General features: G+C 33.6%; 2 protein-coding genes across 2 annotated transcripts; both read left to right on the top strand.

Annotated features, from left to right (window-relative positions):
• The first annotated feature begins 5,363 nt into the window (after positions 1 to 5,363).
• On the top strand, positions 5,364 to 12,942 carry LOC120081588 (diphosphomevalonate decarboxylase MVD2, peroxisomal-like). Its single transcript, XM_039036611.2, has 10 exons — positions 5,364 to 6,075; positions 8,054 to 8,252; positions 8,715 to 8,778; positions 10,251 to 10,314; positions 10,459 to 10,539; positions 11,068 to 11,154; positions 11,395 to 11,552; positions 11,700 to 11,748; positions 12,017 to 12,141; positions 12,324 to 12,942. Exons 1-10 carry the CDS (start codon positions 5,848 to 5,850, stop codon positions 12,541 to 12,543), a joined length of 1,275 nt encoding a protein of 424 aa, XP_038892539.1. The 5' UTR covers positions 5,364 to 5,847; the 3' UTR covers positions 12,544 to 12,942.
• A 2,157-nt stretch (positions 12,943 to 15,099) lies between these two features.
• LOC120080765 (Zn-dependent exopeptidases superfamily protein) lies at positions 15,100 to 22,871 on the top strand. Its single transcript, XM_039035390.2, has 10 exons — positions 15,100 to 15,328; positions 15,430 to 15,520; positions 15,861 to 15,996; positions 16,236 to 16,508; positions 17,223 to 17,370; positions 18,504 to 18,743; positions 19,684 to 19,816; positions 20,692 to 20,873; positions 21,392 to 21,504; positions 22,478 to 22,871. The coding sequence occupies exons 1-10, from the start codon at positions 15,167 to 15,169 to the stop codon at positions 22,584 to 22,586; spliced, it is 1,587 nt and encodes a 528-aa protein (XP_038891318.1). The 5' UTR covers positions 15,100 to 15,166; the 3' UTR covers positions 22,587 to 22,871.
• The last annotated feature ends 616 nt before the right edge of the window (positions 22,872 to 23,487 follow it).

Below are 23,487 nucleotides of genomic sequence, written 5' to 3' on the forward strand. Positions count from 1 at the left end.
ACTATTAAAACGAGTGGTTAACTTACGTGAGCATGCAACTGTTCTTTGTTATGGATTTTAAATGTCTAACCCAATGTTATAATAGTTTACAAAATTTTAGACATGCTAAATATCCACAACATACATTAAAGGCATTCAATATTTAATATAACATTTATATTAAATAAAAGAAACCCTAAATATGCATACTATATATTATAACCTTTTATAACATACTTTCAATGCATGTAACATGCTTCCTATGGTGGGATTTTAAATCTACATGGCATATTGTATGCACATATAAGATTTATTTAATTATAACATACATCACATGTATAAATAATCAAACACATACTGATATGGTTTTAGTTTTGGCATTTTTAGGCAAAGAAAGCATAAAAATTACAAAAAACAGCAAGAAACAACTCCAAAACTCTTCCGAACTGCTCGAACTGCTCTAAACCAGACCTGAACAACTTAAACCAAACTTGGACTGGCTGAACTGGACCAAAACATTTTTTAAGATGAACTGGATCAGATTTGAAGAAAATCGGTCAAACCGGTCAATCTTCGATGGTCCTCGCTTGGTCAGTGATTCAAATTCGTCGAACCGGTTGAAGAATCTCGCTGCTGGACCAAAATCTCGTTGGGTTGATTAAAATCTCGCTCCTCGCTTGAACTCGATCAAAAAAATTGTTGCTCGATCAAAATCTCGCTGAACTCGATCAAAAAAACTCGTTGCTCAATCAAAATCTCACTCGAACTCGGTAAAAAAAAACTCGCTATTCAATATGAGCAGTGTTGCAACGCTGCCTGAACAGAATCTCACGATCTGGAAATCTGCAACTCGACCTTCTTCATTTCTTTCTTCAATTACAACTTAATTTCAACTCTAATGACTCCAAATAAATTACAGACTCTTAAGCACGCTATAAGATCATTAAACAAGAGCCAATTACAAATTTAACCAAGGAATCAAAGAAAATTAAATGCCAAAACTCAGAAAACCATATCAGTGCACCACTTTCATATATCTCATGAAAAAACACCCGCCACACTAAAATTAAACCAAATTGAATGCTTAAATGACGCTCTGATACCAATTGTTGGAATATATCAACATGTAGCAGAAGCAACAAGGATCAATAAGCATTCTAATTCATTAATTTTTGCTATAAATAAAGCATGCTCATATAATAATGAGAGGGTTTCAAGACATACCATTGTAGAACCTCTTAAAACTCGAATTCAGCTGCAAATCTTCTCCAAATCTTTTTGTGAACCACCTCAAAGTCTTCCCTACTATTCTCTTAGAGCCTTAGATTGAGTTGTGGGACTCAAAATAAGCTTGAATGAAGGAAATTTGGAGAAGAAGTTCACTGATGCAATTTGAAGAACATCTTCTTCAACCTCTCAAGTTTTCAACAAAACTCAACAAGTATATCAGATTTTGCATGCTCGATTCTCAGTCCAATCTTCTTTATTTATTACAAGACCATCATGCAAAGAAAGTAGTTGCATGAAGAGCACCTCATGCTTGGGAGATTGAATTAAGAAGAAGGTAGATATTGAGTGAGTTACTTGGTCGGTGTTAATGGAGTTCTCCCACTTTTCCATTTTTGTGTTTTTTAATTTTGTTTTTATAAATTGATTTCCAAAACTAATTTTGTTTTCAAAATTTGAAAAAACTTTATTAATTTTACAAAATTAATTTCATAAATTAATTTTCTAATAAAATTAATAATAAATAATTAATTAAACAATTTAATTAATTCTAATTAATTTAATATTAAATATTAAATTAATTTTATACAAAATCCACCATCATGAATCTTTATGCATGAATTTAATATTTAAATCATATTTAAATATTAATGTGTTGGGATTGGTATCTTAATTCTCTTGGTAGTCTCGTAGTTTGTAAACATTTTGTGAACATATTATTATTAATAAAATAAATGTAAACATTTACTCAATCCAATAAACTAAGATTCGTGGTTATTTTATGTAACTTAAGCATATATGTGGAGACATACAAATGAATCATGTCTTAAGTAATAATCTAAATGGTCTGTAGTATAAAAATAAAGGATGGATACTTTATCCTGGTGACACTACGGATACGACCTGCTTTGTAGATGTTACAAGTGTTGTAAAGTGCTACAAATAGTCTGATCCTAACCATTCATGTGGAGACATGCGAGCGAGGGTATCATTTACAAAGAGTTTGTATAAGACCAGACCACGAGATGATTAGTCTCTTTATATAACGTCATTGATAATTGAGACTTACATTTCACTAGGATGACCATAGGTGACATGACCTTAATCCTGAGTGAGTTGGGAATTCCTGCTCATGAGGGCGGTCCTTTGATTTATAGTGGCCAGATTGCGAACCCAACAAGCTTACCATTTTGGGGATTCGTCTGATTGAAGAGCTTGGAACTCAGCTACACAAGACGGAATTCACTCCTTTCCCGAAGTAGGGGTAAGTAGATAAATTGCTCCCTTAAGGGTTAATTCTAGGTCTTGAACATAGTGGCCACACCCTCTCTTAGGAAGAGAGGACTCAGTCATAGTTATATATATATATATATATTATAATTAAAAACTTTTTAAAATATATATATATATATATTATAATTAATTTAAAAAATAAATCATTTTGGAAGAAATTAGAGTGTTTGACAACCATTCAAAATATATTTTAAAATTTATTTTAATCAATTTTTATCCAAAGCGTTTAAATAAAAATGAGTTTTATTATTATTTTTTTTTAAAAGAAACCCTTTTTTCTTAAGTAAACAAATGATTATCATAAATAAACTTGTAATTTAAGCTTTATAATTTTTTGTTTAAAAAATATATATTTTTAAAAAAATAATGTTATTTTAATATATATTGACAAAAATAGGGTATATGAGAAAGTATTTTTTAAAATAGGTGGGTATTGAAACTATTGACAAAAGTACGGTAGTGAAATCGTGTACGGGGTACACGATTGCCATGTAGCAAAATCGTGTACGGGGTATACGATTACCGTTTAATCCAGTTAGCACCACGTCGGCTGACTAATTGATCGGTCGCATGGAAACTCGTGGACCGGGTCCACAATTTTCATAATCGTGGCCCTGGTCCACGATTTGTTTTTCTTTTCTTTTTTTTTTTAAAAAAAAATAGATTGACTAATTATTTTTTTAAAAATTAGAGATGTACAACAATATTAAGACTTTAGGAACGGGTCCACAAATTCCTTCGCTATTAAACTTAATTATATATTTAATTTACAATGAAAACATAATTATTTTGCACTCTTAAAAAGAAATGTCATGATATTAAAGAAGATTTACAATTAGTTCTTTAATTTACAATTTGAAAATGAAAGTTTACATGAAATTTAAAAACGACCCCCCTGGCTCTTACCCCTCATGGGGTTGTCTTCGTGTCCCTCTAAATTAGGTTCACCCTTCTGTCGTTGTCGTCTACGACAAATACATCTTCAATCGGTATCAGCAATATTGAATCGTCTTATTTATTGAATAATACCTTCTATGTTGAACAATGTTTGTTGACACATTGAACCCAAGTCTAGTGAGTTATGTTGCACTAAATATTGTCCGATAAAATTATTCTATATAATAAAAAAAATAAATATTAAACAATATTCATATCATATATATGGAAAATGTTTGATTTTAAATCTCTTACCATGCAGTAATAGTAAGCGTCGTCAGGTGTGATAAATCGCCTTGTGATTGAATTGTACCAGGAAAAGTAGTTTTCTGATACAACTGACCCATTTGTTAATTCTCCCTGACGATCATGTCGTCCATGCCAGTAGGCTATATATTCCGCGTGGATTCGACGCCAGTCTTGTCGTGCTTACCTCTCAGGTATCATTTGTCGCAGACCGAACTGGAAGCATATAAGAGGGCTAATGGTCAACCAGTAATTAGGTAAGGATAACCAAATCTATTGTGTGTATAGCATCCAAATAATCTGACAAAAAATAATAATAAGTATACATCCAAAATGTTTTAAATATTCATTTATATATACATTTGTTACCTGATTGTGCATCAGTCTGTCAAATATTTTTCGGAACACGAGCAACATATTTGCTGACTGTTTAGAGACAGCTAATTCACCACTCCATCTAAAATTATAAAAAAAAATACAATTAATTTATATTCTTACATAAAATGATAATGAAATAAATATATAAATGAAATAATATCTAGCATTAAGTGGACGATGATCTGGGGCCGGTAACTGGACTTGTGGTGCTATAATTGAAAATCTATCTATAATTGGAAATTAGTGGCAACATGGCGAAGACTGGTAGGCTTTAGTTCACTCCAACCAATTTCCTCATTATTAATTGCATGCCCTTATGTCTATCATAAATCAAGCAAATCCAATTTTTTCACCTAAGTAAGGGGAAATATATGCCCATTTGCATCAATAGATAAAGCGGTCAATATACTTTCCGTAGAGATGACTTCCATCTATATGGATTAATGGCCTAAAATGTTTGAATCTTTCCAAAGGACCAAAAATAGTTCCATCGAATATTTATTATGATTTTTTCCAGTAAAAAATATGTTAATATGTCAATCTAACAAAATCCAATTTCTAAGTTCAACATATAAGATCTAAATGTTATAGATTTAAATCAACCCAAATCTAAGATTCATAAACTATACATTTAAATCAGCCCAAATCTAATATACATTTAAATCAACCCAAATAAAAACAAAATAATATATCCATGAACCATACATTTAATTCAGCCTAAATGCAAACAAGATAATATATATATATATATATGAACCAATCTTCATTTTTATAAACATATACATATATTTCTAGATTCAACTCAACAAATACATAATCATCCAACAAATGAATCATAAAAAAATAATAATAATAAATAAATAAATAATAGCTCAACAAGACAAACATAATCATCCAGAAAAATAGCCAAACAAAATCTAATTTCTAACTTCATAAACTAAGACAAAATCAACCCAACAAATAGACAAACATATACATATATTTCTAGATCCAACCCAACAAATAAATTATGGATTCATAAACTACACATTAAGAAATGATATATATATGAAGATTATATATTAGAAAATAGCGTAGAGAAAAAAATTTACCACAGTTAAAGAGAGATGGACGATTTTGGACGGACGGTTAAATGGAGGCAAAATGATACGTTTGGACGCGCAAGACGGAAGCAAATGGATGAGGTTTTTGAATGATTTTGGACGAAGAAAATGGAAGCAAAAAGTGGACGGAGTAGAGGAAGCAAAGAGACCGAACGACTTTCGGATGAGGAAGAAGAAGGGCCGCGAGGGTTTAATGGAGAATGAAGTCGTGTACCCATTACCTTGCATGACGGCAGATTGCACATGCCAAATCAATAGGCACTCGTGTACCCGGTGCACATTAAAACATAATCGTATATCGGGTACACGATTTAAAAACTTATTTTCGTCAATACTTTTAATCCTATCCTATTTTTGTTAATATATATTAAAATAACATTATTTAAAAAAAAAATCAAAAAAAGTAGTGTAAAGGTTGATCACGTGCAACCTCCAAGCAAGAAGGCGTAGGCCCCACAAAAGCAAATTTTCAATTTCAGGAACTCCGGCCACAGTGCCTACCCGCCTTCTTCATCTCCACGTTCAACCTATAAGAATAAGACCCAACTTCACTCCCATTTCACCCCCACAGATCTCGCTTCTCTTTCTCTCTCTAGATTCATTTCCCGCATTTTCTTCCTCCCTGTTCTTTTTCCCTCGAAATTCTTTCAATTCTTCGTCCTCTTTGATCGGCGACCTTGCTTCCATGGCGATTTCTAGAGAATTGGCGGGTGATAAATGGGTGTTGTTGACCACTGCACAAACGCCGACGAACATTGCGGTGATTAAGTATTGGGGGAAGAGGGATGAGGCCTTAATTTTGCCTGTCAATGATAGCATCAGTGTTACGCTTGATCCCAGTCATCTCTGCACCATCACCACTGTCGCTGTCAGTCCTGACTTCGAAAAGGATCGGATGTGGCTTAATCGCAAGGTTAGGTTTCTTTGAATCTCTCTTTCTCTTTTGCTCATTTGGTGAAATTGCGTGTGATTTTGGTGGGTTTTGATTGTCGTGAAATTTGGTGCGTTCTTTATTGTTGGAACTTTGGTCAACGGTGATTTGTGAGTTGTGGAATTTACTTGATTTAGACTGTTGGAAATGATTTTGGTGAAATTGATGTCGGAGTCTTCTCTGTTTTGGATATCTGTGGGAATGCAGTGAAAATTTTGGAAGAATTAGGCCCTCTTTGGTTCATAACTCAAGGTGACTTTTTCTTTTTCTTTTTCTTTTTTTTTTTCTTTTTTTAAAAAAAGATAAAATATAATGAACGTTGATGCTTGATGGTATGCGTTTGCTAACACTAAATCCAGAAATGGTTGTGGAAATTTATCTTGAAAAGGATTCAATGTTGACTTAAGCGCATGGAGTTCGTGCTCGGCTGACTGTGGTGGTTCCAGTTACAAAAGCGCTTGAAAGTCCGTTTCTAGCTGTAGGAATTTTCTGGAGGAGGTCTCTTCTTTGTTGTTGAGCAATAGAGCTACTTCATGTTTACCTCTTTCCGCTACTTTTGCTCTTTTTGATAGCGTGAGTAGTACTGCAGTGGACGTTTTGGAATGACGCTTTGCATTTATGAAATCTCAAGTCTGGAAGAAACCTTAATGACGAGAAGGCTTTTTAAATGGTGTCTTCTTATGTGGAAAGTATAATTTTAGAGGTCAAACATGGCAACGACATAACAATCATGGGTTGGCCTAGTGATTAATAACGACGTAAAGAACTTTGAGGGAACGGTTCAATCCATAGTAATCACCTACTTAGGATTTAATATCCTAAGAGTTTCCTTGACATCCAAATGTTATAGGATCACGACACTCATGAATATTTAAAAAAAATGAAAAAATGGAATAAAAAGATGTCAACGACTCTAGGAGATTAATTTTCTTTTGCAGGTCTAGTGACTTTCCTTCAGAATTCCTTTTGAGACATTTAAATGAAGGGGAGCGGCTCAAATCTAGCTTGATTTATGTAAGTCCATTTGAGGAGGTCACTTCTGAAGAAGGTAAAGGTTTTCCTGTGTGCTACTTGTTGTTGGCCATACCAACGTCCATTGATAGGGCCCAAACCAGAAGATCAAATATTACTACATCCAATCTATGAGGAGACACGAGATCACTTGTTGTGAATTGCTCTTTTGCTTGGAAACATGACATAATCTCTCTCTCCCTCTCTTGTTTATTTTGGATGTTCTTCCCAACTCTACTGGTAACTTATCTTGACATTCGGTCAAAGAAGAAAACTAAATTCAATGTGAAGGGCCTTCTTGTGGGAGGTCCGACTTGATAGAAACTGAAGGATGTTATGACTTATGGGGGAAATTGGTAGGGCCTTTTTTTCATTCCTTCCACCTGAAGTTCTTGAGACGTGTGTGCATTCTCTTGGAAGAAAGCAATTGTAGACTCTCTTTGATATTTGCTTACTGGAATCCATCGATATAACTCCTGGCCCATACAAAATTTTCCTCATTGAAAGCTTTTATTATTTAAATACCTGAAAGTTTTTAGAAAACCAAATACTTTTAACACTGAGTTTTAAAAACAAAGAATATCTTTTATTTATTTGTTTATTTTTATTTTTTAAGATATCAAAGCATATCTTCATGTGTGATGTTTTGGATTTTAAATCTTTGTAAGCACACTTTTTATCTTTGTTTTCAATATTTTAAGGAATTTTCTTGGATCAAGAATTAGGTGGCTGAGGTTTTGTGCAAATATAAAGTGGGATAACTTTTTAAGTGAATATTTTACGTTACCCGTGGCTGTGGTATATGCATGTTAACGTATTAGTAGTACACACATATATTGGCATTTTCTATCAAATTGTAGAAAATGTGATGAAATAAACTTTCACCATTTCTTTGTTTCTTTTGGTCTTATCCTGGTCCATGATGGTTCTGTTTTTCTGGTTAGTGTAGGAGATATCCCTTTCTGGAGCCAGGTACCAAACTTGTTTGAGGGAAATCCGCAGTCGAGCTAATGATGTTGAGGATAAAGAAAAGGGGATTAAGATAACAAAAAAAGACTGGGAGAAGTTGCATGTATATATCGATTCATACAATAATTTCCCAACTGCTGCTGGCTTGGCTTCCTCTGCTGCTGGTTTTGCTTGTCTTGGTAAAACCTGACTTCACTCTTAATTTAAGATTTTTCTCTTGTTGATTGGTTTTAGGGCTTAAGGTTTTGCGCACATAGTTCAGATTTTTTTTTAATTAAAAAAAATATATGGAGTACTGAGTAATTATTATTATTATTATTATTTTAAATACGAATTCCACTTTTCACTGATATGTGAAAAATACAAAGGAATTGGAGACCCAAGGGAGAGGTAAGGTAAGGAATATAAAGGCATGCTATTTTTTAAAAAATTGAAATAAAATAAATTAAGGACACGAGTGGAAAAATGTCTTTTTCCACTTGTGTCCATATATGCAAAGAGTGGGGAAATCTTAGAAATGTTTTCAAAAGGGACCTATTGTTTATCTCGATATATGGTTCTGAGAATGAGTTTATTTGCTTATATACATCTTTAAAAATAATCACCATTATATATAATTTTTTTTATGTTTGTATCTACAGTCTTTGCTTTGGCAAATTTAATGAACGTCAAGGAAGATCATAGCCAGTTATCTGCTATTGCAAGGTATCCCTTTTTTTTGGTCTTCTTTATTTAAGGAAAAGTTTCTTGTCCTTGATCCCTTCTCTCAAATACAATACTATGGTTGGTTTTAGTGTTGTTTGTTTTTGCACCCCAAATTTAATTGATTGAATGAAACTGTTTTCTAACTAAAATTGAGGTAATTTCCGATTTGACGTTTTGATCTTGCATTTCCATGTTTGCTTCTGCTTGATAAAGAGCTAATAGGTCATGGATTTAATCTATGGTGACCACCTACTTAGAATTTAATATTCTATGCATTTTCTTGACACCGTAAGGTCAGATGGGTTGTCTCGTGAGATTAGTCAAGATGCACGTAAGCTGACCCGGACACTCACGAATATTAAAGAAAAACTTCTGCTTGCATACAGTTTTGACCTTGCATTCCCATGTTACTTCTGCTTGTTTAAGTTCATACGTATATTGTTATGCTATCTAATGTCAATTTTTTCTCTCTGTTTGAAAAAAAAGCATTTTGCTACATACATTATTTTAAATATCATAGATCATTGTTAGTATTTGTGATTATGTATACATGGAATAGAGTTCATATCATACACTCCTCTTGGGCCTCTTATACATGGAATAGAGTTCATATCATACTCCTCTTGGGCCTCCACGATCTGTTTTCTCCATGGGAAACAACCTTTCAAATTGCATTAAAGGAAAAGAGGAAATGTACATCAAAGGAAGTGTTAGGGACCCCCCGAAGAAGTAAAGAGATAAAGAAAAGACTCCAGTTAGTCAAATTCATGGAAAGGGATTAATTTGGGAACTTTTCCGATCAGGGACTGCAACTAGATACATCCCGAGAAAACTGAAAGTTCTTCTCTCCATTTTGGAGGATTCTTCTGTTGCTCTCCATCCAAATTAGCAAAATCAGAATTGTCCAGATAACTTGTCTCTTGTCTTTGAAAGGGTTGGCCAGAAGAGTGATGAGCAAGAAAGTCAGGTCATATACGAGGAAAAGACATGTGAGAGTGTGACACATTGAAAATCATAGCCCATAAACTGCTCATAAAAAGTGAACACTATCGAGAATGTACTATTAAGGGGAGAAATCAGATGTAGGGTTCCTTTGCTTGATGCCTGGCCCTCATTACAAATATTCATCGCCCAAGAATAGAGTTCAGCTGACTTCTATCTTCTCTGGTATTTTATTTTGCCATCCATACAACTTTACTTAAATCTTTTGGAATAAGCTCACTGGAAGGAAGTGCCTCGGTTTGAGAAAGATGTTGGTAGTTTCCTCTTTCTTTTTTTAATAAGCACAATTTGATGTGTACCTTGTACATTTAAAAAGATGAGCGGCTTTTAATCATAATACAGACTTCCAATGTCATAATGTTTTTTTTCTTTTCCTTCTTTTGTTATCTGATTATTTCATTCAAATTTCTGCTCTTTAGTGGCATTGATTCATATATTACTAAGTAATCAGGACTATGTAAATCATTTAGGCAAGGTTCGGGAAGTGCATGTCGTAGTTTATACGGTGGATTTGTGAAATGGAGCATGGGAAAAGTAAGTTTAACTGTTTCTTCATACATTTAAATCTGCGATTTCAGGAAATTAACTGTTTCTTTTACGCATATAATTCTGCTTTCTCATATACATTACCGAGAATAGTGCTTATATTTTTCTTTTTTGTCTTGTACCCTCGTTAAGGAAAAGGATGGAAGTGATAGTCTTGCAATTCAACTTGCGGATGAGAAGCACTGGGATGAGCTTGTAATTATCATTGCGGTGGTATGTAGCTTCTCTCACTTTTTTATGTTCAATTTTTTTTTGACAAGTAATAAGCATCATTTGTTTTTTTGTAAAAAAAAAATAATAATAATAAATAAAATAAAATAAAAAAGAGGGAGTAGAAATTGTTCTCCAATTGGCTTTGGTAACACAATGGAATGATTTGTTAAAAAAAAAAAAAAGGCTGGAGAAGTGAGGGCCTTCTCAAATCCAAAAAAGATTTATTTATATATTTATGTATTTGTGTGCACGCGTGTGGAGTTTCTCTTGGAGTTATGGCTTTGAAGTCCACGGTTTAAGATGCCTTAGGGCCCATATCATCATATGTCTTGCTATTGTCTATTCTTTAGAAGTGACAAAAATAAAAGTAACGACTGCAACTTACAAACATGGGTAGACTTATGAAATGAACTATAATATCCAATAGTGGGCAAATATATTTTTCTTCTTTTCCGTTTGTCATTTGACTATGTACTGAGTATGGTTCTTCAGGAATTTATTATGTAATTTTCTATCTTATTTTAAAAGGTAAGTTCGCGACAAAAGGAAACAAGTAGTACTTCAGGAATGCGGGAAACTGTAGAAACAAGTTTGCTTTTACAACATAGAGCTAAGGTATTCTCAGTCGCATTGGTTCCTATTAGATTTAATGTTTATATGATGTTTAACATACCTTGAAATTTCATCGGTTCTTTTCATTCTAAGTAATGTCTTTTAATATCTGCTATTATGTATAAACTGGATTTTACGATTTGTTTTCTCTCGGTTTTTAACCATTTTTTCGGTAAAAAAATCTTTGTGCTCTATATTCAAAATACATTTATATTCACGTGTAGATCTGTGTTCTTGTTACAGGAAATTGTACCAAAACGTGTGTTAGCTATGGAAGAAGCTATTAAAAATCGTGATTTTGCATCTTTTGCACAACTTACATGCAACGACAGCAACCAATTTCATGCAGTCTGTCTTGATACGTCTCCCCCGATATTTTACATGAATGATACTTCCCACAGGCAAGCTTAATTTTTTTTTCTTTTTTCTTTTTCAAGTTACCGATCCATCTCTGAATATTCGTATGACTTTCCCTCACCATTTTCGATTTTTTTTTCTTTTTTTTTTTTTAATCTTTGTTTCATTCTGACAAAGAAACCATGTTTCAGGATAATCAGTATTGTCGAGAAATGGAACCGTTCTGAAGGAGAACCTCAGGTCTGATTTTTCCCCATTTTTTTAAAAAAATGATTTTTTCTTTATGTTCTCCATGATAATTTTGAGGATGTAAGTTCTTGAAAATTTTTATTAGTTTCCAATTCAGAAGTTTAAACCAAACTAAGATGAATGAAAGAGCCATATGAAAAGAAAGAAGCCCAAAAAAAAAATGAGAGCATAACAACAAAAACAAGAGGAAGATTACCTTGTGGCTTACCTCCGCGAATTGCTGCTAATGATTTTTTTCTGATTTCAATCAAACCTCCAGGTGGCATATACTTTCGATGCAGGGCCGAATTCAGTTCTGATTGCAAGAAATAGAAAAACTGCTGTATCTTTGCTTCAAAGGTTGCTTTTCCAATTCCCTCCAAACCCAGAAACAGACTTAAACAGGTAACTGGATTTTTTGAGAATCAATATGGTTTCCAGAACTGCATTAATTTCAATCTTGTGCATTCAACTATGAAGAACCTTCCTTCTTTTCTTTTTTTCTGGGAGACTCATATTTTAGTATGTTAATCACACAAGTGATCTGAAGTTAAAATTTGTCCCCTTACGATTCTTTCTCCCGTCAGTTATGTTCTTGGCGACAAGTCAATTCTCCAAGATGCTGGGATTAACAGTGTAGAAGATATTGAATCACTGCCACAACCTCCAGAATTTAGCAGTTCATTCCAGAAATACAAGGGAGATGTCAGTTACTTCATCTGTACCAGACCGGGAAAAGGACCAGTTGTGCTTCCCGAGAGCGAAGCTCTACTTGACCCCAAAACCGGGCTGCCAAAGAACCTCTAGAGGATTTTATTAGTCCTGTGCAATATTCTTACTGAAGTTGTGGCTCTTAGAGTTAAGGTTTCGAGGATCAGTCAATTGAGTATTCGAGCCATTTTTCTGGAAATTTGCAGTTTCTAAGGTAGACTTCTGTTTGTTCACTTTTTAATTCAGTCAGTGTTTTCGTTCAATGACACACAAAAGAATAATTTCAGTGGTCCTTGTTGGCACCAAGATCATCAATGCTAGGAACCTGTGAATGGTCAACTTCCAAAATTTGTATGAACAAGTTATTTATTCCTTGCCCAACAAGTTCAGTGTCTTTAGTCTTGTATGCTTCGTTTGTGTAGGGTTGAGTTACTATTGTCAAAGTAAGTTATGACAAAATAAATGAATTGAGAATGAATCTTCCATTTCGTTGTATGCATCATATTAGTTGATACCTATGGAAGCTAGGGGGAAATCCGAAAGCCTTGCTTTTTGGTCGAATATATATACTTTAATGAACTGTATTCAGATTGGTGTCAAACTGTGAAAATACTTTCAAATTTTTAACTATCATCAATACAAATAAAATTGTGATGTCTCGATCGAGGATATATATAATTTGACTAATTCGTAATAATGTTTATAACATTAAAACAATTTTTTTCATAGTTCTTGTTTAATAATCTAGCGGGGAGAACTATTTTACCTTAGTTTACTAAATAAAATAGGTGGCCTACGGTGGCTTTTTTAATACAATAAATGTGAAGAATGAAGATTGAAGATTTAAACCTTCAATGTTTGAAATGACCTTTTTAAGTTTTCTTGAGGAGAGACTTTGTAAGTGCTTACAAAGTAGATTTTGGGCACTTGAAATGCTAACCCAAATATGCTCTAAAACATCATTTCCTGCAAATAATTTAATTGATACAGTTAATATAAACAACTCACTATTAAATACATATAATGCATATTGGTCGGTTAGGTCGTCTTCGTCTTTGTCTTGGTGTTGGAAGGTTATTCTTCGTGTTCGGGATAGCATGAGGCCGTTGGTTCGGTTCTCTATTGGAAATGGACGTCTCCGTTCAGTTTGGTATGACCCTTGATTAGATGGGGGCCCAATTTCCCAACAATTTAGTCCTGTTGTTATTTTGGATGCTGATAGCTCCTTTCATGCTAAGGTGTGTGATTTTCTTCGTCTTGATGGGACTTGGAACTAGCCTTCCACCTCTAGGGATCTGGTTGACCTCTCTAAGCAAGTTCATTTGGTTAATGCAAAGGTTGGACGGGAGGATGGTGTTCTCTGGCTCCCTTGTAGTTCTAATGTGTTTTCGGTTGCTAGTGCTTGGGCAGTTTTACGTCCTAAGCAGCTTGTGGTGGCTTGGGTAACGTTCTTTGGTTTGGGGGTAATATTCCTAGGCACACATTTATTGTTTGGCTTGCCATTTAGAATCAGTTGAAAACTTGTGATCGTGTTAGAAGATGGTGTCCTGATATCCCTAGTGATTGTGTTCTATGTACGGATGATGTGGAGTCTAGGGATCATTTATTCTTTGAATGTTAGTTTAATAAGGCTTCATGGAAGGACTTGCTTTCATGGGGTCAGTGTACCAATCGAATTTCATTTTGGGATACTGAGCTTGCTTGGATTTGCCAATTTGGCAGAGGAAATCGGTTAAAGCATAAGGTTTAAAGAGTTGTTTGGTGCGTTGTTACTTATCACATTTGGCGTGAACGAATAGGCATGTCCATGGTGCTTCTTTGCATCCTCCTCAGGTGATTAGTCTTGACATTAGGTTTGAGATGCTTAGTTGTTGTTCTACGTGGTTGGAAGCTTCGACTGTGGATTCCCATATGGATTGTTCTCCTTGGAACCTTTTTCCTTAAGGTGTGTGGTGTTGTTTCCTTTTGGGGTTTGGTTGTTTGGTTGCAATGTTGTTTGATGTTTTTGTGTTTTGGTTATGCCTTGACCTCACGCTATGAGGTCGCTCTTTCTTTTGAGCAATACACTACCTTTGCAAAAAAAAATTAAAAAAAGCATAATAAGTCTCTTTTATAAAGTAGTTTAAATCTTGAATATCACAAATTATGATTGATCCACATTCTACAAATTTGCACTATCAACTTTGAAGTTTTTCCACCAACATTCAACAAGAAAGAAAAGCGGTTCAATTAAAAAGAAAACGAGGCCAAGAAAGCACAAATTGTAAAAATCACCCTTGAAGTATGGTGTTAGTTGTAATTATACACTTAAACTTCCAATTTTAAAAATTGAATCCTCAAAATTATATAAATATTGAAATTGTGTCAAAATTAAACTTTCAAACTTACATAATTGTATAAATAGTAACATTTATATAAGTTTAAGTGCTCAAATTTTATCATTTGTGGGTTCAATTTTTACAATTATTGTAAGTTTGAGGATCCAATTTTAATTGTTAAAAATTTAGAAGTTCAATTTTTACGATCAAAAGTTTGAAAGTGTAATTGTAACTATCAGTATATTTTTTGCAATTTGTCCAAAAAGAAAAATCGAAATTGCCCAATTGTCAGGGGGAGAATTTTGAAATATCTAAAGTAATGGGGCCGAGTAGTAATTTACCAAATTCAAATATCTCTGTATTAACAATCCATCGTATACCGGTGAAGACTTAACGGAGAAATGGCGGCAATATCTCGCCTGCAACTGCAGCTCCTCCACTTCACTCCTCCTCCTTTCAAATCGCCTTCGATCTTCTCAAGATTCCCTCACTTCTCTCGCACTTCTCCCCGTAGATTCTTCACTCCTCGCCCTCTCTGCTCCGTCTCCGATTCCACTCCTCAGGTTCATCTCCGTTTTTCTTTTTCATTTTGAATGCAAATCATATAATGTGTTCATATATTTGACTGTGTTGCTGGTTTCTTGTCCGGTTGTATATAATTTAGAATTCTTCTTCGGAGGTTGCATCGAGTTCGAGCATTGTTGGAGACCTTCTCGACTATCTCAACGAATCCTGGACGCAGTTTCATGCGACAGGTATTGCATATTCTATTGTTTGTGTATCATGCTTTATCGCTATGCTTTTTTTGGTGCTTCGATTCGGATAGGAGTTCCCTGCGTAATTACTGGCTATGAACCCTAATTAGCGCTGCAGCTGCTAGCTTTTTATTCTGTAGAGTGATTTGGATATAATTTATTGTTAAATTGTTTTGGATTGACGCTTTCGTTTATTGTTATTCACTTCTCACCTTGGAGATCGATTTTTGGAATTCTTGATGGCGAATTTTTACGTACTTTTGATTCGGACATTCTGGTGATAGAATTTGTGATACTGATACCTCATTATTTTTTCTTTTCTTCCCCCACTTTACCCCAGCTGAAGCGAAACGGCAATTAGTTGCTGCTGGTTTTCATTTGCTAAACGAGGATGAAGAGTGGGACTTAAAGCCCGGTGGATGCTATTTCTTTACACGAAATATGTCTTGTTTGGTTGCCTTTTCCATTGGAGAAAAGTGAGTTCAAGATAATTTCTTCTAGTTTTCAGATCTGCAAATGATTCCGGTTATTTGTATTTTAAATTTCTTGGCTTATGAAACTACAGAAGAAAGCTGTGTAGTTAACCAAGAAAGCTGTCTTAACTCCTGAGTTTTATTCCCTTTTGACGATTTTTTTCACCTTTGATGTTTGAATTTTTCGTCTCCTACGATTTTTTGCTGTTTTAGTTTGATTGACAAAACTCTCTGTTTGACAGGTATGTCCCTGGTAATGGATTTCATGTTATTGCTGCCCACACAGATAGCCCATGCCTAAAATTAAAGCCCAAGTCTTCGTCAAACAAGTGTAATTGTTTAATGGTCAATGTGCAGACATATGGGGGTGGTTTGTGGCATACTTGGTTTGATAGAGATTTGAGTGTTGCTGGAAGAGTTATAGTGAGAGGCGGTGATGGTTCATTTTTGCACAAACTTGTCAAAGTAAGAAGGCCTCTATTGCGAATTCCGACCTTGGCAATTCATCTTGACCGGTTTGTACCTCATTGTTATCTTTTCAATTTTCCATTTCATTCATGGTTGACCTGCTTCTCAATTTTTTTTTTTTTTTTTTGGAATTTTAAAGAAATAAACAAGTTCATTGATATTATTTGAAAGGTCTGTTGTGCGGAACTTATTAAAAAAGGACTAAGCATGCACCAATTGGGAGCTAAAACATAATCCTATCCTATCATAAAGGAGGGAGATGGTGTAGCTCTATGGTGCCCTTTTCTAAAAAGGGACATCATTTTGTGGCCTGCCAGCTTTTGATAACCAAAAGTCATCATTGATTATATCCTATTGGTCGCTCTGTTTGTGGGGTTTCATATATTACAATCCATTTATGTAAACTTTTTGGAGGATAATTTACAAATTTTTTGCCTATATGGCGCTCACAGAATCTTTTGGATTTTAGGTTTCTAACATATTATATAGTTTTGTTTGTCCCTATTAAACATGTTGTTGATAATTATTATTATTATTGCTATATTATACATGATATGTTTACATATTCTAAATGTTTTGGTGTTTTTAACATATTCCAAACGTTTTGGGTTGTTAACTTTTGGAACCAAAAGAATAATATCGACTTTCTAAATGGTGTCAAGAAAAGAAAATGTTGACTCTCTAAATGAGTATCAGGAAAAGAGCAAGTGTTTATTTACTATTCCCTTTTCTTCTTGTCATGGTGATCTTGGTTTCTTCAGCACAGTGAATCAGGATGGGTTTAAGCCAAATTTAGAAAGTCATCTTATTCCGTTGCTGGCGACGAAGACCGAAGACAATTCTCTTGAGTCGAAAGATAAAAGCAATGATTCTTTTTTGAAGGATGCCCTACATCCCCTTCTGAAACAGGTATTGTTTTTATTCCTTTAACAACTATTAGTATTGGTTTATTATTTAAAAAAAAAAAGAAAAAAAAAAGAAAAAACATCATACTGCACGCAGAATTGAAGCAAATTAGATCACTAAGCAGTTTCCTAATGAGGGACTGAATTAGGATGGCCTCTGAACTTGTAGTATTCAAACTATCGATATGCCGTGATAAAGAATCTAAAGAAAGAAGGAGAGACATTCATGCTGCATTCAGTGGTTTGAATCAAGTTCGCGTCCTTTGGACATAAGCACTAAAACTTTCTATTGTGAAATAAAATAATGAAAACATACTTTTAAAAGTCTCTTAAACCAATGAGTCACTTTGGCTGAGTGGTAAGGCGTGGAAAAATAAAGCCCCTTAAACATGCATGGGAAGGTTTTTAGATAACTTTCAGAACTTTTTTATGTTGGTAGTTCAAATAATTTGTAGGGAAAATTACCTTTTTAGTCTCAAGTTGAGAAGAATATGTATATTGGTCCCTGAGTTTTAAAAATGTACCTATTTAGTTCTTGAGTTTTTAAGAATGGGTGCATTTGATCATTGAGTTTTCAAGATGTACTTTTTTAGTTTCTAAGTTTTTAAGGATAGGTTTAAAAGATCATTTTTTTTAATTAATTAAATAATTATATGACATTGAAAATTATTAAAATATTTTTAGAGAGTGGATAATTTTTAGAAGTTATTTTTATAATTTAAAATGTCATATAGTTATTTTACATAATAATAATAAATTATTTGAATTTTGAAGGACCTTTTGAACCTATTCTTAAAAACTTGAGGACTAAGAAGGTACATTTTGAAAACTTAAGGACCAAACACACCTATTCTTAAAAACTTGAGGACTAAACACATCTATTCTTCAAAGCTTTGGTACTAAAAAGGTAATTTTTCCTAATTTTTTTATCTTTTTTTTTTTTTTTTCCTTTTCCAAATTTCAAATTTCTTGAAAAGATTTGCACATACAAACTTTATTGTTGAACTAAAATGTTTTGAGTAATAATTTACGGGTTTGTTGGGAATTGGAATGCATTGTGTTAATTAAGTTGCATTGTTGTGAAGTTGTAGCCAAACTAAAAATTATTTATGAGTCAGTGGTTTACTTGATTGCCAGGTCATATCAGAAGAGCTCTGTTGTTCAGCTGATGACATAGTGAGCTTTGAGTTAAACGTGTGTGATACCCAACCTAGCTGTCTTGGAGGTGGAAATGAGGAGTTTATTCTCTCAGGAAGATTAGATAACCTCGCGTCAAGCTATTGTGCATTAAGAGCTCTTATTGATTCTTGTGAATCTCCTAGTAACCTAAAAAATGAACAGGCAGTTCGAATGGTTGCTTTATTTGATAATGAAGAGGTAAGATTTTTATTGTGTAGTTTGTGAATGATATGTAGACTGGAAGTTATGCTTCTAATAGATTGGTCAGAGATCTTTGCATATTTTGGTCTCTCGGCTACATAATTTTCTTTCGATTTGATCATGTTTATTGATGATAAGAAAGTGCTGCCCTCTAAGAAAACATGAAGTTTCTTTGGCACCTTTGATCACCAAATATGAATTTTATTTCTGTTTCCTCCAGCCATCAGAAAAATAAGTAGAAGTGGATCTAGACAAGGAGATGAATGATAATTGGTCCGTACTCTGGCGGCGTGAAAAACAATACATCACTTAGCCACACCATAACCTTTGTATGAGGGCATCACAAAGAAGCATTTCTTATCCCAAACCTGCAAAGCTATATTCACTTTTTTTCCATATAGCCTATTCCAAGGTTGCAACCCATCTAGCTTGAATACTATATCCACTCCAAAGCTATGTTCATTTTCCATATGGCCTATTCCAAGGTTGCAACCCATTTAGCTCGAATACTATATTCACTCCAAAGCTATGTTCATTTTTTCCTATATCCTATTCCAAGGTAGTAACCCAACTAGCTTTAATACTATTCCTCCAGAGCTATGTTCACTTTTTTAGTTAGTTTTGGGCTCCCTTCGCTTTCTGCTTTGAGGGCTGTTTTTTTCTGTATGGCCTAGTATTTCTTTAACAAATGAAAGCTTGGTATATTCACTCCAGGGATGTCTGCTGAAACAAGATCCTCAAGTTATTTAAATGACATCTGGAAGGTCATTGATGAATTTTCTACATGAAGGGGTTTTCTGCAAATAAATACTTTTCGTTTAAACTCTATTCATATTAATATTCTCTTGCTTTTTTCTTTGATTTAATTAGTCCTAATATGAAATCGTTTCATGACTGCTGTTTTATATTTATATATCATTAACTCTTCCTAATTTAGGTGGGTTCAGGTTCAATTCAGGGAGCTGGTGCACCCACCATGTTTCAGGCCATGAGGCGCATAGCCAGTGACTTAACTCAAGGATATGTTGGTGAAGGTGCTTTTGAGCGTGCTTTTAGGCAATCATTTCTTGGTACGTTCCAATTCAAAGTAAAGAACGATCTTTTTTCCTTGAAGGATCAGTTGCTACATATATATATATATATATGAAACGTGTGATCTAACTGATGGTAGGAAAAGTAAAAGATAACTCAGAAGCCTTTTCATCTCAAGAGTAATTGAAATAATCAAGTAGTAATCCTAAATTAATTTACTGTGATATATAAAATTTGAAATACTCAAGTAGTATGTGAACATGAAATTTGGATTTGGTACGATTTATTTTTATTTATTTATTTTTATATCCATGAGTGTCTGGGCTAGCTTACGCACACCTCGACTAATCTCACGGGACAATCCTCCTGACTCTACAAGATTTAGGTGTCGAGGAAACTCGTAGGAAATTAATTTCTAGGTAGGTGGCCATCATTGATTGTTTGACCTCTTAGCCATTTATTGAGACATTTGGTATGATTTAGTTGTGAATGCTTTTGATGCCAATGAAATTCTCCATGAACCTTTGTGTTGATTCTCAACACCTTGGAGTCTTGTTATTTAATTTTCATCTCTTTCCTACCAAATAATTAATTTCTGCCACCTTTTCCTGACAAAAGCTTTAGTTATCCGCTTATCCTTGAGAGCCGGACCATCAGTATTCTTGTTGGGGCATTGAAATGTTTGTTGAGCCATTGATATTAAAGTAGCAATTGTGAAAAATTATAGATTTATTTGGAATGTTCAAAAAGACCTCTCACTTAAAAAAACCATTCCTATATTTTTAACAAAAGTGCTTATGGTTGTTTGGTTTACAACAAAATTAATTTGAACAAAGCATCGGTAAATTTACGATGTTTTCGTCGAATGTCTGAACACGTCTGATTGCTTACGTAATTATTTTTTTAAAAATAGTATCTGCAGACATGGCCCACGGAGTTCATCCAAATTTCACTGATAAGCATGAAGAACACCATCGGCCAGAAATGCAAAAAGGACTTGTCATAAAGCACAATGCCAACCAGCGCTATGCTACAAGCGGAGTCACGGCGTTTCTTTTCAGAGAAGTAGGCCGAATTCATAACCTACCAACGCAGGTATGTGGCTGCCTTGAAAGCGTACTTTTAAGCTCCTAATACTGTTACCCATTGTTCAATATGATAGATTTTATTATGGTGAAAATATTGCTTTAGTCTTTTTGGTTTCATTTTATTTTAGCTTTCAATGGTCCAAATTTAGTTCTAGTACTTTCAATAAATTTTAAATTTAGAGTGTGTGGTGTAACTTACCTTTTGAAAAAAAATTAAAGATCACTCAAAATAGTTTTTGAAACAAGGACTGAAATGGTATTTTAACTTTCTATTATTTTAGTTCTTATGCGTATGGGGTTCTATCGTGAAAATTCTCTAAACCAGGCTGATTTTCATGCTACCCTTGTGGCCAATAATTAATATTGAAAATAGATATGGCTCTTTTCTGAGTATTACATAGGTAGGTTATAAGTTATAACTTTGATTGATTCCTTCTAAAAATGGCATTGGTTGTTTAATTGGCAATCGTCTTAATTCAGTTGTTAAATTGGAATATTCACGAACGCTGCCGTGGATGTTGGTAGGATTTTGTAGTGAGGAATGATATGGGTTGTGGATCTACGATTGGTCCAATACTCGCTTCTGGAGTAGGCATCCGTACAGTGGATTGTGGTATCCCTCAACTTTCCATGCACAGGTATACACTTGACTCCCCCTCTTTACTATGCACAGAAAAGAAAACAACCATCATATTGTCGCCCTTGAAAATGGAAACCTATCTTGCTGCTTGAAAATTCAAGTTAGTAGACTTGACCATTATATTTTTTCAGATTATTTTCAAAATCATCTATCCTGCTTCTTGAATATTCAAGTTAGTAGACTTGGCCATCATATTTTTACCGATTATTTTCAAAATCATGTTCAAATTTTAAAAAGAAAGAGAAGTTTTTATAAACCTTTCGTTTTTGGAAATTTGTCTAAGATGCCTATTGATTTGAAGAAGTAATATAAAATTGAAGTTAAATCATGAGTTTAGTTCACGATTATGTCGATTAGGCTCCTAAAATTGAAAAAGTATCTATAAGTCTATGAAGATTCAATTTTGTTTTTGTTCTTTTTAAATCAATTTGGTTGAACTTTAAAAGTATCAAAAAGTTTATTAAACATTCAATTTTGTGTCTAATAGGCTCCTAGCATATTCAACATTTTTATATTAACAAGTTCATCGAACGTAAAATTGAATTGTGTATATATTAGGTTACGAACTTTTAAACGATTGAATAGGTCTAGAATTTATTACTTGCCAAATTGAAAATTCTTAAGACATTTAAAAAAAAAATTGAACTTACTAAACACAAAATTGAACATGGAATAAAATGAGAAACTATAACAAAATGGAACCTAAATTATTTTTCAGTGTTTGTAATAATTTTATTATGTGCTGCCTAAAACCGTAGAATGTTAACATATGGCAGACTGTTGTTATGGATCATTTTAGATGTCTGTTTGTGTAACAAGTACTAATTCTTGTTTTGAAGCTCACTTTTTCACTATAATAATAAATGTAGGCTAATTCTTCTTCTTCTTCTTCTTTTTTTTTGGAAAAGAAATAAGTTAATTTGATATAATGTGAAAATGAAATCATGATCATTCTTTCTGCATATTGGCAGCATAAGAGAAATTTGTGGCAAAGAAGATGTAGACACAGCTTATAAGTATTTCAAGGCATTCTATCAAACGTTTTCAAGCATTGACCGAAAACTGAAGGTGGATGGCTGAATCAAATGCGCCATTGACGAGGCAAACGAAATAAGGTATTCTCATTCTGTGTCTCCCGATATTTACATTTGGAAAACAAGATGAAATGCAACACTTTCTTTTAAAATATATATATTGAAAGAAAAAAATTATTTTTAGATGAACTTTTTTAGAACAAAAAATGACCGAACAAATCATTCTGTCCCACGTATTTGATCTGAACTCTCAGAGCCTGCCCAGAAAATTTTAGGGTATGGTCCTCAAATAGGATCCTCCCATCTGAACTACGGTGGAAGTTTTTTTGCATTTTGTTCATCCAAAGATTACCACCTACCTCAAAAAGTGAAACAGAAACCAATTTTTATAGGCATGCTTTTCAAATAGAAAAATTTAGGGATGATGAAGAGCAAATCATAAGTTGGGTTTCTATTTCTTTAACTTATAAAGGTCCATTTTGATCCTTTTTTTATTTTTTTTTTCCCACAAACTAAACAGCACATAAATAATTTGGTGGCCAAATTATAAAAATCTCTCAACTTACATTGAAGTGATTAGTTAGGCTTTTTTGACCTTTTTCAAAAGAAATTGATTTGTGTTTTCTTTAAACCTGTGAGTTCTTTTTTTTTTAGAGAACTCATGAAAAGGATTAGATTTTTATTCAAATTAGTGTATTGAGAGGGAATGAATTTAAAGAATATGATTAGAAAATTATAACATGTTTGGTTTGATAATATTTATTTGTTTCTTTATAATATTTTGGGCAAATTGCAAAAGCCACCTTTGAAATATGGTTGTAGTTGTAATTATACTCTTAAACTCTATTGTGAAAATTGAGTTCTTAAACTTCTACAAATGTTAAAACTGGATCCTCGAGTTTACAATAATTATTGAAACTGGACCCACAAATTATAAATATTGAAAC

The sequence above is a fragment of the Benincasa hispida genome, chromosome 7 (assembly GCF_027475165.1).
Source record: "Benincasa hispida cultivar pf3 chromosome 7, pf3_genome.v1.1, whole genome shotgun sequence".
Taxonomy (NCBI): domain Eukaryota; kingdom Viridiplantae; phylum Streptophyta; class Magnoliopsida; order Cucurbitales; family Cucurbitaceae; genus Benincasa; species Benincasa hispida.

Bases quoted from the DNA above. Each gene is read 5' to 3' on its own strand.
- LOC120081588 (XM_039036611.2), top strand. From the start codon at position 5,848: ATGGCGATTTCTAGAGAATTGGCGGGTGATAAATGGGTGTTGTTGACC. The intron at 10,315-10,458 runs GTAAGTTTAACT...ACCCTCGTTAAG, and splicing joins TGAAATGGAGCATGGGAAAA to GAAAAGGATGGAAGTGATAG. The intron at 11,749-12,016 runs GTCTGATTTTTC...TCAAACCTCCAG, and splicing joins GTTCTGAAGGAGAACCTCAG to GTGGCATATACTTTCGATGC.
- LOC120080765 (XM_039035390.2), top strand. From the start codon at position 15,167: ATGGCGGCAATATCTCGCCTGCAACTGCAGCTCCTCCACTTCACTCCT. The intron at 15,329-15,429 runs GTTCATCTCCGT...TATATAATTTAG, and splicing joins TCTCCGATTCCACTCCTCAG to AATTCTTCTTCGGAGGTTGC. The intron at 15,997-16,235 runs GTGAGTTCAAGA...TCTGTTTGACAG, and splicing joins GCCTTTTCCATTGGAGAAAA to GTATGTCCCTGGTAATGGAT.